General features: G+C 36.2%; 2 protein-coding genes across 2 annotated transcripts; both read right to left on the reverse strand.

Moving 5' to 3' along the window:
• Nucleotides 1-1,028: 1,028 nt before the first annotated feature.
• Nucleotides 1,029-2,081, reverse strand: LOC134806149 (uncharacterized). Its single transcript, XM_063779437.1, has one exon. It carries the CDS (start codon nucleotides 2,079-2,081, stop codon nucleotides 1,029-1,031), a length of 1,053 nt encoding a protein of 350 aa, XP_063635507.1.
• A 172-nt stretch (nucleotides 2,082-2,253) lies between these two features.
• LOC134806158 (uncharacterized) lies at nucleotides 2,254-14,722 on the reverse strand. Its single transcript, XM_063779449.1, has 2 exons — nucleotides 12,708-14,722; nucleotides 2,254-3,354 (listed from the first exon to the last, which is right to left on the reverse strand). The coding sequence occupies exon 2, from the start codon at nucleotides 3,334-3,336 to the stop codon at nucleotides 2,254-2,256; it is 1,083 nt and encodes a 360-aa protein (XP_063635519.1). The 5' UTR covers nucleotides 3,337-3,354; nucleotides 12,708-14,722.

A 14,722-nucleotide genomic window follows, 5' to 3' on the forward strand; every position in this document is an offset into this window, starting at 1 on the left:
GGGACATATCTTACAATTAAGTTCTTATTTTTCTTGATTTCTTCTATCCTTCTTGAAATAAATGGCGGTAGCAGCTTTTTGGATTGATACCAATCTATTACTATCTGACTATCTGTCCATAGTACTTGTTGTGTTATGTTCACCTGGAGATGTTTCATTACATACTGGATTAGTCTGTTACCTATTAAAACTCCTAGTAGTTCCAATCTAGGAATCTTTAGATTATCTTGATCTTTTATGGGTATTAATCTTGACTTGCCAATAACGAAGTTCATCTTGTCTCCTTGAAGTAAATATACTACGGCTGCATACGCTGACATAGACGAATCTGTGAAACAGTGAAGTTGGCCATCTTGGCTATTCGCTATGTTCCTAGGTAGGCATATGCGATGAACTTGTTTAAGGTCTTCTAGGATAGTTTTCCATTCGGCTGCCATTTCTTCAGATAATGGAGCATCCCAATGCGACTTTGTCTTCCATAATTTCTGAAGTAACAATTTAGCTGGTAATGTTATTGGGGCAGCAAAACCACATGGATCATATATGGCAGCGATGGTCTTCAGAACACCTCTCTTTGTATAAGCATTTGTAGTGTTTTTTATTTTTAGGCAAATCGTGTCCTTGTCTAAATTCCAATTTAGACCGAGAGTTTTTACAATTTTATCTGTACTAGCATCTGTTATGTTCTGCATAAGTTCTTTGGAGTTGGAACTCCATTCTCTTAGGTTCATGGATATTTGTTGGAATATCATTTTACTGTCTCTAAAAGCGCTGGTGGCCTAGCGGTAAGAGCGTGCGACTTTCAATCCGGAGGTCGCGGGTTCGAACCCCGGCTCGTACCAATGAGTTTTTCGGAACTTATGTACGAAATGTCATTTGATATTTGCCAGTCGCTTTTCGGTGAAGGAAAACATCGTGAGGAAACCGGACTAATCCCAATAAGGCCTAGTTTCCCCTCTGGGTTGGAAGGTCAGATGGCAGTCGCTTTCGTAAAAGCTAGTGCCTACGTCAAATCATGGGATTAGTTGTCAAGCGGACCCCAGGCTCCCATGAGCCGTGGCAAAATGCCGGGATAACGCGAGGAAGAAGAAGATCATTTTACTGTCTCTATACAGACTCATCGCTTCTTCGATGCTGTTTGTTCCTGTCAAGACATTATCCACATAGATGTCGCTGGCTAGACTCTTTAAACGTCCATCATTGGTTCTAGATAAGTGATGTTTGATGGTAGCATTCAACAAAAATGGACTGGATATTATGCCAAAGGGTACACGTGTGAATCTGTAATGTACAAGATTCTCCTTTACAGCTGGTTTAGACACATCCTTCAACCACAGGAATCTTGTGACGTCTCTGTCTTTGTTGTGTAAGCCTATCTGTAGAAAAGCCTTTTCTACATCAGCCGTTATTCCAATTTTGTGACATCTAAACTTTATTAACAAGCCTGTTAGATCTTCCAACATCATTGGGCCGCAGTACATACATTCGTTAAGGCTTTTACTGTCCTTTGTCTTTGCTGACGCATCATAGACAATTCTAAGCTTTTTCCCGGGCGCCGACACTCCATGATGGCTTAGGTAATGTATGGGATGATCTGTAGTCCCTTCGTCTTCGATAATTTCTATAATACCTGTTTTAAACTGTTCTTGTAAGGTCTGATCGTAGATCCGCAAGGCCTCTGTATCTATTCGTTTGAGTAGACTGACGAGTCGGCCATGTGCAAGTCCTATGTTCGACTGTAGATCTGGGGGGTATTCATTCCAAGGCCAGCTGACAAAGTATCTGTTATCCTTGAATATCGTATTCTCATTGAAGTGCTTGATTGCTTCCTCATCTCGGTTGACCTTCGGAGAATCTGTAATGCCAATTGACTCTAATTCCCACAAAGATTTGACATTTCCTGTATCTAAGGGTGGATCAGGTTCATTAAGTCTATTTTCCCACGATGCTTGATAATAGGTGAGGACGGAGAGATCATCATTCCTGTCATGGTAGCTATCTGGTTTTCCAGAGAGGATCCATCCTAATTCAGACTCTACGAGGTACAGATTCTCTTGGATTTGTATCTTCCCGGTTGACATAAAGCTGAGGTAGTAATCATTACCAATCAGGATATCAATTCTATCTGAAAGTGAGCCATCATCGGCTAACACATATTCTGAACTGTTAATCAACTTCGTTAATTCTTGTTTTGGATAATGAATACCTTGAGTGATAGAATCTACAACATTTGCAAATACCGTTTTCAGTTTATCATTTCGAGTTTGTATAGTAAGCTTGACAAGTGGACTCATATTTTCTTTTCTTAGGCGGGAATGTATTTGAAAAGGTTGATGTATTTTGTCTAAATTTATTTGGTTTTCCTCTCATTTTTGTAACTCTATGTTTGATTCTCCTATCATAGGTGGGTTTCTTCGGATGTTTATCCCTTATGTGTAAAGTCTCAGTGGTAAAGGTTGTCTCCATACCTTTAGTCTCAACACTAATCCTCTTGGCATCTTCTTTTGCTGATATGATAGTGTTTAGTTGTTTTCTTATTTCTTCGATGGATTCAGTCTTCAATTTTAGTTTCATTTCATAAATGATGTCTTCAGGAAACTTTTCCATGAAAAGAAATCTTAAATGGTTTTGATTTGTGTCCTCTCCTAGGGACTGTAAGACTCTTAGATGTCTCTCGAGTTCATCTAATGTCTTTCTGCAATCTTCTGGCTTCATGGCCTTCTTAATCTTATATAAGGAAGAATAGTGGGCATCAACAATCTGCACTCTATTGCCATATCTCTCTCTCAGAGTATCTATGGCAATCTTATAATTGTCATTCGTGGTTTCTAAACCATCGATAATGGTTTTGGCTTCACCCTTTAACGATGCTTTAAGGTAGAGTAGCTTATCAACATCTCGTATATTCCTTTGATCAATGTTGGAACTGAATTGGTCCCAGAATTGAGTCCATTCTAGAACGTCACCATGAAAAGATATTAAATCCAACTCTGGTAACTTGCTCCTGTTTTTTGTAGGATCGGATTTGACTTGTCTTGTATCCTTATCAGCTTGAATTCTTGCATTAAGTTCAGCTAAGACTTCATCACCGTCTAGCTGTATCGCAGTTACATTTGAAATCTCATCGGCGTTAGGATCCTTGGACAGGTTGAAGTACTGATAGAGATCACTTTGAAATCTTCCCAGTATAGATTGTAGTTTGGAGGCGATAATAGCAGCTTGCTCTAGCTGATCCTTTCCCCATGGACGACACGCACATAGCTCTGATGCTTTTACTTGATGCTCTTTGATACTTGTGGCAAATGTGGACAGGCGATTCAGCAGGATAGCTTCCATAGTGTTCTCACTCTCACTCTGGAAATGTATTTTTAAACAAGTTATCACAACAGAACTCAATAATGTTGTCAAGTACTTTATACAATTTTCATATTTCCACCGAGTGTGAATTACTGGACCAACAGGAATGTCATCATATGACAGATAATATGTATATGCATGTAGTTGTTATATGAACATTATTCAAAATGAATTCAACTTTCTAATAAGTACAACATGACTAACATGATGATGATGATGAACATAGCATCATGTGTATTACTAAATTCTCAAATTACTCATGGAATACACCAAAATCATTTATTATTAGTTTCATATACACCACACACTATGGCATTATTCAAGTATACAACTTGTTCTCATCATATGAACTAAGTGTAGTTCTCACTTACAGTACATGCCTGTACATGTATAGGTATCTGTACATACATACTAACATTCAGTATTTACTTTACCAAATTTGCAATTTATCTAACATATTCCATATGTTTAAAACACAAACTTCATATCACCAAATATTTATCATAATAATATGTAATTATTATTTGAATACCACTCTATTATTTCATCATCACTGTAGAACAATATTTAGTACTTATTGTCATATGTGTTGCGAGCGCCATCTATTTCTTAGAGATGTAAACACTGTATAAGGTTAATTTTTGAGTAAATTATTCGGGTTACTAATGGATTACCGAAATATTTTTGCCAGATTTTCATATCCCAAACAATTTATCCCAAAAATATAAAATCCAACTAATCATTTCCCAACTAAACAAGTCGAAAAAAAATATTTTCCAAGAGAACGATATGCAAAAAAATATTTTGACATTTCCTTACTTTGGCAACATTTATTTTACCAAATTTTAATTACTCGAAAGTATTAGTTGGCAAAGAATACAAAAACCATAAAAAAACATGACAAATGTAACAGTTATCAAAAAAAGAAATTGCCAATTTTTATTTGAACAAATTTTAATTTCTCCAAATGAGTACTTACCAAAGAATACAAAAACCAAAACTAAACGTGACAAACTATTGTATTTTGTCATTTTCTTATTTTGACAATTATTATTTCACATTTTGTTATTTATTTAATAAATACTTTAAATAATTCCAAATTTAGTAATGGCAAATATTACAGAACAAATGTCAAAAATTATTATCTGTAGGGTGGTACGAATTGCGGTCACAAAACGGTCAAATTGTGTTTTTTTTTTAAACAAATTATAGCCAGCATTCAATGAATGTAGTATGATACCTTTGGGTATGGTGCTTTACGCACACTAGTATCCCATCCCCTCCCCCTGACGCAATCCCCCCTAATAGCATGAAATATGTCCCGGTTGACAGTTTTATTTATGTTTTGGGGAAAGTATACAACATAGGAAAAAAGTGTCAATGAAAGAAATAATTAATTAATTTAATTTAAATTTATTCCATTTATTTGCGTGATTTCATAATTATGTTATATTGAAATTCAACAAGTTAATACATGAATATGATGAGTCTTACCAAAAAGTCGATAATAATCTTTTTTGTATAAAATTTATAAAGGATTATTTCTTACATTCAGTCTTTTTTCGTAACTAATACTTTTCTCAAAAATAATCGGATCCATGTTAAAAGTAGGGTTTGCTTCAGGGGGAGAGGATGGGACACTAGTGCAAAGAATATAATACTCACTAGGAGAAGAACGATAACTCCATACAAAAAAATGTCCCTTTCAAAAGTTCGTTTATACTACTAGCGCTCTGGTAGGATACCATTGTAATTAGAATTGACAACCCGTTTAGCCTAGCGGGTATTGGCAGTAATCCTGTTCAGGAAGCTAATGGTCCTGGGTTCGAATCCCGGAGAGGGAATTTCTTTTTGTATTTTTTCTTTTTTGTTGGGGTCAGGTTTTTAAGAGCCCATCAACGTGCACACTAGCGCCACTGCTAAATAATCGTGATTATTTAAATTTAGCGACAGGTATTTCAAAAAGGGGGCCGCTACTGACTGTATTGTGTATTTAAGTACCTTTTGAATACACCAAACTAGTTTTTATGTTGCTGGATTAGTCGATCTATGAGCTCAAAACAAAAACGGCCGTTTAACTTTGGACGCGTACCTGTCATTAAATTTAAATAATCACGATTATTTAGCAGCGGCGCTAGTGTGCACGTTCATGGGCTCTTAAATTAGCATATCACAAAAAAATTAAAAAATACGTTAAAAGGTAATGATTAGGTACTATATTTAGAAATTCGTCAAATATAAAAGGCAACAAAAAAGTATATTAAGATATAAATATTTTCATTCCTATTAGGATTACTGTATATATGTTAGGAGCAATACATATGAATACATACATTGATATGGCAAATGATTACAAGTTGTTATTACATCTATCCGGTTATCGGACATTTTCTGCTTCACAGCTCCGCGTAGCGTTCTTGTTCACCGGTATCCCGGTAGTCTGGATATGCGGCAGATACGTGCCCTTTGAGCTTTTTCCAAGAAATCATATGACGGCCCAGGATTATATTGTTATCTCACGCTCAAGCCATCTGCTGATTCACTCTCTAAAACAAAACAGTCACAAATTAAACAATATAATCTAACTGCCTAATTACTAACGTCGCTAATTGCTACCGGGTCTAAATTTACCAGCTGAAACAATGTGAGGTTTTACATCTATGATAAATTTTGATTAAAATTTCGGACGCGATATAGCGTCCGCGGGACTTACGGGGATAGTAAGATTAAATTATTATATTTTAATTTGGCAATTAGTACGCTCATTTTTATTTAAAGATTAATATATTTATGTATTTCTTACCTTGAAATTATCGCTGTTTCTGGTTTACCACAACGGGTTAATTTTAACTAAGTCTGTGCGAAGACGCATTTAGATATGTTGCTCGTACATATGAATCGTTTTTATTTTTAAAATTAATAGGTAAATAAATATATTTCAAGTGAATAAATCGTTTTATATGAAAACTGATATTTTTACGTTAAATGACTTTAATGACAGCATTGACATTACAGACTTTTGTCTTGCCTATGTTCTTACCGGCCAGACCCAAATCAAGGCCTATCAAAGAGGCCTATTGACAAAGATTTTTTTTAATTTTATCATGGAGGGTAGAGGCACGTCTACCCTTCATAGATTTTATGAACATAGACAAAGACAAACTGAAATAGATAATAATTTACATATGACTTCAACTACTTCATAAAATACAAATCAAAATATATTTGATAAAATAATTGGATTTGTTCCTAGAAATCGTATAGACGAAGCCAGTTCTAGCAATGTTGCTGTAGTAAAATATTTTTATGGTAATTACTGGCAATCCTCCTCTAGGAACGGAGCACACATGCACAATTATGAAGGGTCACGTCATTCCAAGGAAGTCAATAGGCCTTGCACTAGTGTGCGTAAAGCACCATATAGTTACTCGTACAAAGGTATCATATTAAATTCATTGATTGCTGGCTATAATTAGTTTGCGGATAGTGCGGCATTTGACGTCAAATGAGTTATTACATAATTTGTTGATCTTGTTATTATTGTGTTAAAACGTTATTGTGCCCAATTTGCTTCATAAAAGATTTTTTTGGGAAGAATCCGATTTTGTTTATTAAGATAGAAGTATATCTTGTAGCTACTTACGTGTAACTACTTACCTATTTTTTTCTTTAAAATGTTCTAGTAAAGGTAAAATAGTAAAGATTGAAAATAAAATACTCATTTATGTTTTTTTTTTCATCGATAACAATCCCTTTTTATAAAGCAAGTGAGACCTGGTAGCCGGTCGACGAAGCCCCGCTTCGCGGGGCTTCTATTTTCTGCTCTGAGGAACACAAGGTAACTAACGAACCTATCTAGGTGGAAATATACGTAATACTGTAGTGTTTTTTAATGCGGGGGGCTTCGCCCCCCGAGCCCCCCTTTCGGGGGGCTTCGCCCCCCCGTCCCCCCTTTTGGTAGCTTTCGCGTGGTTTAGACTAACGCAACATATTCTAAAGTATGACTTAATTAATAATCGTTAACAAGTGAGACTCGGCAGCCGGTCGACGAAGCCCCGCTTCTCGCTTCGCGGGGCTTCTATTTTCTGCTCTGAGGAACACAAGGTAACTAACGAACCTATCTAGGTAAAAATACAGGTAATACTGTAGTGTTTTTACAATGCGGGGGGCTCCGATAACAATCCCTTTTTTTAAAGTAAGTGAGACCCGGCAGCCGGTCGACGAAGCCCCGCTTCGCGGGGCTTCTATTTTCTGCTCTAAGGAACACAAGGTAACTAACGAACCTATCTAGGTGGAAATATACGTAATACTGTAGTGTTTTTTCAATGCGGGGGGCTTCGCCCCCCGAGCCCCCCTTTTGGGGGGCTTCGCCCCCCCGTCCCCCCTTTTGGTAGCTTTCGCGTGGTTTAGACTAACGCAACATATTCTAAAGTATGACTTAATTAATAAAAAAACAATTGTTGCATATTACAATCCCCTTTTTTAAAGCAAGTGAGACTCGGCAGCCGGTCGACGAAGCCCCGCTTCTCGCTTCGCGGGGCTTCTATTTTCTGCTCTGAGGAACACAAGGTAACTAACGAACCTATCTAGGTAAAAATACAGGTAATACTGTAGTGTTTTTACAATGCGGGGGGCTCCGATAACAATCCCTTTTTTTAAAGTAAGTGAGACCCGGCAGCCGGTCGACGAAGCCCCGCTTCGCGGGGCTTCTATTTTCTGCTCTGAGGAACACAAGGTAACTAACGAACCTATCTAGGTGGAAATATACGTAATACTGTAGTGTTTTTTCAATGCGGGGGGCTTCGCCCCCCGAGCCCCCCTTTCGGGGGCTTCGCCCCCCCGTCCCCCCTTTTGGTAGCTTTCGCGTGGTTTAGACTAACGCAACATATTCTAAAGTATGACTTAATTAATAAAAAAACAATTGTTGCATATTACAATCCCTTTTTTTAAAGCAAGTGAGACTTGGCAACCGCTCTAAGGAACACAAGGTAACTCACGAACCTACCTAGGTAATAGTGGTTTTTTGGGCAGCTTTCGGGCTGTTTAGTTTCCCAAACCAAACTAAGCACCCACTTTACCTAACCTAGCCGTAACACATTTTTAATAACCTAATGTTTTGGATAGACATAATTTGTCCAGTAGTGGTTTTGCAATACATTTGTTTGAACAAACATTTTTTAAGTAAAGATATTTTTGGAAAAAATAATTTTGTCCAGTGATTCATTTGACGAAAATAAATTTGAGCGAACATTTATAGTCTAAGTAAAACATTTGGAAAAAAAACAGTTGGTCTTATAAAAGTTGCAAAGTAATAGTTTGGGAAATGATCATTTGTCGGAATTTAAGTTTGTTAAATGTTCATATGGGAAAGATTGAGTTGACAAACGTGCAGTTGGTAAAATTTGGTTGGGAAACGAAATTTGGTCAAAAAAGTTTCGGTAAATTAAAAGGATCCCAAATTATTCAACTCTTGAAGAATGCAATTTGACAGTAATAATACACAATATTATGAGGCTGTATACCAAGTTCCGTTCCGTTTTACATCTCACCCTACAAACGTCACATCATGGCAACTGAAACACAAATGTCAGACCCGCAGATGTCATTGCTGTTGGCCAAAATGAAAGAACAACTAGATAAACAAACTGCTCAAATAACAGAAAACATAACTACAATTGTACTACAAAAGGTGGATGAAAAGATACAACCTCTAATAGCTGAAAATGAAAAGTTAAAATCGGAAATGCGAGACCTTAACAACAAGCTATATGCCATGGACCTAAATGCCAGACGCAACAACATTCTCATCCACGGAATCCCCGAACCCCCGCAAGCAGAAAAAATTGAAGATCTAAGCACGACCGTCATAAATACAATTAGTGAGCTCGGAGTTACCCTTGAAAATAGTGAAATGAATAAAGTTCTACGCCTAGGCAAAAAGACAGACAGCAGAAAGATAAGACCCATCTTACTAACAATTACAACTCAGCAAAAGAAAATCGTAATCTTAAAAAACAAAATGAAAATGAAGCCGGGCACCTACATCACACAGGATTTATCAAAAGAAGCAATAGAAAAACGTAAAATCAAAACTAAAAACTTTCGTGAAAATGAAAAGAGAAAAAGAAACTCGGAGACACCAAGCCCTAGAGACACACCGAAAAATACAACAACCAAAATCCCAAAAGTTGATGCCTTTCAGCTTATGCGTGAAAAATCGTACTCCATGTCCGAAAGAAATACATATCTCAACAACTAACTCTTTGGAACGGAAACTACAGCAAAAAACACTACACAACTCAAATACTTCAACAAAAAACCTTTCTCCAATACGGCTGGTCCCCGCGGAGAAGTATGACCATCACCCTCCAACTAAGAACACAAGAAACCTAGAACAAATCCATGTCTGCACATATAATGTCAGGTCACTCCTTTCACCAGAAAGATTAATACTACTAAAAGAGAGCATATCTCACATCAACTATGATATAATAGGCTTGTCAGAAATACGCCGACCAGGAAGCAACATAATAGAAGAAGATGAACATATATTCTGCTATACAGGTGAAAAATCTGGACAATATGGTGTTGGTTTCCTTATAAAAAAGAAATTAAAAAACAACATAGACAAATACTATGGAATTTCAGAAAGAATATGCATTCTAACACTGAAGTTTAATAAAGAAAAAATAAGCATAATTCAAGTATACGCTCCTACACTACAAGCCTCAAAAGAAGAGATTGAAAACTTCTATATGAAATTAAGAGAAGCAATAAAACCACTAGGAAAAAACATAATTCTCATGGGTGACCTAAACGCAAAAATTGGGCAACGGAATCCGGGAGAAGAATTAGTAATGGGAACCCACTGCTATGGAAATCGAAACCAAAGTGGAGAGACATTAGTAAAATATGCTTCGGAAAACAATTTCACTATACTTAATTCAATTTTCAAGAAAAGACATAGGAACATGTGGACGTGGATGTCCCCAAATAGAGAAACCCGAAACCAAATTGATTACATACTCACAAATAAGCCAAAACGTTTTACAAACATAGACATTTTAAACCTGAACTTCCCATCTGACCATAGACTTGTAAGAGGAACTATGATTCTGAAATGCAAAAAAAGCAGAACTAATTATGGAAAAACGCTAACAAAAATTAAAAGTGGAACAGAAATTGAACTCTATTTAGAAATGCTATCGAAAGAAGTCAAAAATTTGAAGTTGCAAGAATCAGATGACATTGAAACCCTCTATGGAAAAATTACGAGTATCATCACAACCTGTCTCAACCCGATTAATTACCCAAAAACCTCAAAAACCCAAAGCATCATCCAGGAGGAAACAAATGAACTCCTAAGAAGACGTCAAATACTGCTTAGTAAAAAACCATTAGACATTGAAGAAAAGAGAGAATTAACAAACTTGTATAAAACAATCAACAAACAAATAAGAAATGATTATACAGACCATAGGATAAAAGTGTTTGAAGAAAACCTGACGACTTCTGGGAGCCTAAAAAGAGCTAACAAAATTCTAGACACTGGAAAGCAATGGATAAAAAACCTAAAGCAAAAAAATGGTGATAAACCAACACAGTCAAGACGAGACATAATAGACATAGCCACAGACTTTTACAAAGCACTATATGAAACTACAGAAAACCAGGGACTGCATGATACCTGCCTGATGTACCAAAACGAAACAACAGTTGAATCTCTTAACGCGACTGAAACACAAGTTCCAGCGTTTACATGTTCTGAAATAGAGAAGACAATCCAACTATTAAAAAGTGACAAGAGCCCAGGACCAGATAATATAACAAACGATGTCATAAAGTACGCGAAAAAAATACTACTCCATCCCCTAACATCTCTATTTAACAAAATCATACAAAACAAGGTAGTACCCAATGCATGGACAGAATCGAGCATCATACTACTATATAAAAAAGGCGACCCCACAGATGTAGGGAACTATCGGCCAATTAGCCTGTTGCCGACCTTATATAAAGTTTTCTCATCAGCGATAGAAAAAAGAATAACACCTACTATAGAGGACAGACAACCAATCGAACAAGCAGGATTTCGGAAAGGGTTCTCTACAATAGACCACATCCATGTAGTGGAACAAATTGTAGAAAAATACGTAGAAAAAAGAAGGACATTATACCTGTGTTTCATTGATTACATGAAAGCGTTTGACTCAATCAACCACATAAGCATATGGGAAGCCCTACAACAACAAAAAGTCCACCAAACATACATAGACATATTGAAAAATATATACGAAAAAAGTACAAGTAGAGTGAAACTAGATAAAACAGGACCAGCTATAAAAATAAAGCGAGGAGTAAAACAGGGTGACCCCCTATCGCCCAAAATATTTATATCTGTACTTCAACACATATTCGAAAAATTGGATTGGTCAAGAAAAGGAATATCTATAAATGGAAAATATCTAAGTCACTTGAGGTTTGCAGACGATATCATAGTCTTATCCGAAAACCCAATACAGCTACAAGAAATGATAAACGAACTCTGCAACGTCAGCAAAAGTATTGGCCTAGAACTGAACACTGCCAAAACTAAAGTAATGAGCAACGGACTTCAAATCCCTATACATGCAAACCAAAAACATCTAGAATATGTAGAAGAATATATATACTTGGGAAAGCAAATAACATTTAGAAAGAGCAGACACTATGAAGAAATAAACAGACGGATTAACATCACATGGAAAAAGTTCTGGAGTCATAAAGAAATTCTAAAATCTAACCTGCCTATGAGACTAAAGCGAAAGGTCCTTAACACATGTATACTTCCTAGCCTCACCTATGCATGCCAAACATGGATCTACAATACCAAGACAATGAACGACATCCAGGTATGTCAAAGAAGCATAGAGAGAAGCATACTCAACATAAAACTTAAGGACAGAAAAAGATGTTCAGATATAAGAAAAATAACCAGGGTCATAGATGCGCTTGATTACTCGAGATCCCTAAAGTGGAAATGGGCAGGTCACTTAGCCAGATTAGAAGACCAAAGATGGACAAAGACGGTCACAGAATGGCAAGGACCTCAAGGTACCAGACACCGTGGGAGACCACAGACAAGGTGGATAGACGATATTGTCTCAATAACTGGGCCTAATTGGACCCATGATGCAAAAAATAGGATATACTGGAAAAGATTGGAGGAGGCCTATACCCAAAAGGGGTCCTTAAATTAGAAATAAAATAAAATTTAATTTAGCAATTAGAATTATATATTTAAGGAATAAAGGGCTTAATAATAATAATAATAATACCAAGTTAACATTATATTAATCGTGTTTACGTACCTTGTGACTTTGGTCTAAGAATGTTTATCCTCCTCCTCTTGTAGAGAAGTAGCTTGGCGTAGAGACGCCTTGTTTTCACGCTCGACTCGAAATTAGTCAGTTCGTACGCTGACTACGCTGTATTTCTCGAAATTCCTATTTCATAACAATACATTAGTTAGGTTTCGTACTCAAGTGCAACAAACAATTATTCTGAGTATATATAGCCTCTGACCCAACGATATAAGTACCTAATTCCTCTCAAGTATACGAATTAGTGCTTACGCATTTTTTAAATAGTAATAATAGTAACATGTCAAGTCGCATAGAAATAAGTCATATTTTCTTAGTAAGATCATTTAAATATCTAATTATTACGTAAATTATCACTGTATCTTTGATCCCGTGGGTAAGCCCTCACGTCTTATTATTTGCGTGTCGTAATGGCGTCACTTCTTGTTACAAAGTAATTGTGTGACGATTTCTTTGTTATAATAGTGTATTCGCTCACAATAACACAGGATACCTAATAATCTTTGTACAGGGTTTGTTTAATTTACATAAAACGAAATTATATAGATCGATAATTAAAATCGATGATTCAAAGTGGATCCTATACCGCATAGGTTTTTACTTGTCACGTTTTCGATTAATCCACTTCCTCAAAATTTCACACAATCACAATGTACTCACCTTTGTTATTTTCACTTTTATTAACAAAACACTGCACAACAAACAAAACACTCAACTGAATAAACGTTCCTCAGTTCTCGCACTTGTCCCGCCATCTTGTGAAAATGAACGAACTACGGAAATCATAGAGGTACAATAACATAGAGAAGACACGGGGAAGTGGCCAAATGACCGAATTACGTAGATTGTTTTTGGTATATTGTCAGGAATGTTAAACGTGTTTTTAATATTGTCGCATTGCGTATGTTTTGTCCCTCACGGAGGCGCGCGCACACCACTTCTATAGGATGCTACTTCTATGACGGAAATACGCTGGCGCCAAGCTCGCGCCACACATATGAAAAAATGGCGCGAGAAATTGAATCATCAAGTCGTATTTAATTTTTAGTCATAAAATTCGTAAAAAATGGTACATCAGATTAATATTTTGAATCATAAATTCGTAATTTATTTATTACATAATATTCAAAGTCGTGATATCGTAAATATGACTTTCGCGAAATAATTCGGTATAACTTTCAAACGCAATATTCATCCTGTAAAGTTCAAAATCGTTTAGCAATATACAAACATCTAAATGTACGATATGTCAATTATAGGTGGCAGCGGCAGCACTGTATGAACAACACTATCCACAGGGTGACCTTTGACCTCTTAAGAATTTGTATTTTATTATTACAAATACTACAATTAATCATGATTATTCATGCAGTATTTTAGATAATGCACACTTGAACATGTCTTAGTATGTTTTGATCAGTTTATTTTACCATTTCTTTGTATATTTAAGTACAGATTTGGTAAATGATTTATAAGATAATTTCATGAATTTATGTGGGTTTAAATCAAATCCAAGACACTCTTCCACCAATTTTTGTACCGACGTTGATACAAAATGCTAAAATAAATAGATTGCCTGAATTCAAGTTACTTAAGATTCTAAGACCTTATTAAATGAAATATGAGTCTACTATCAACTTGACATGTATACTTGAATCTTAAAGAACTCATTTCTGCTTCGCTTATATTATTGGGAGAGAGAGATCAGTTAATCTGTGGAAAATGTGGTTCATACCTTATTATAATGATGTGTATGGAGTATTTTTCCCCGTTCATGAGCTCCAAGCGTAGCCGCCAGCTCTAACCTGATCATATGCCACCACCTGTGTAGAAAGTAGATTTATGACCATGGGTCACTAAATTATCCCTAGCCTATATCATATTATAACACATATATAATATCTCAAGGCAAATGTAGAACATTGTAACATGTAGGTATATGTAGGGATAGATAGCCAGAAATTCATATTCATAGTAAGATACCACATTGTCCCGCAGGACTC

Source organism: Cydia splendana, chromosome 1, assembly GCF_910591565.1.
Source record: "Cydia splendana chromosome 1, ilCydSple1.2, whole genome shotgun sequence".
In the NCBI taxonomy this organism is placed as follows: domain Eukaryota; kingdom Metazoa; phylum Arthropoda; class Insecta; order Lepidoptera; family Tortricidae; genus Cydia; species Cydia splendana.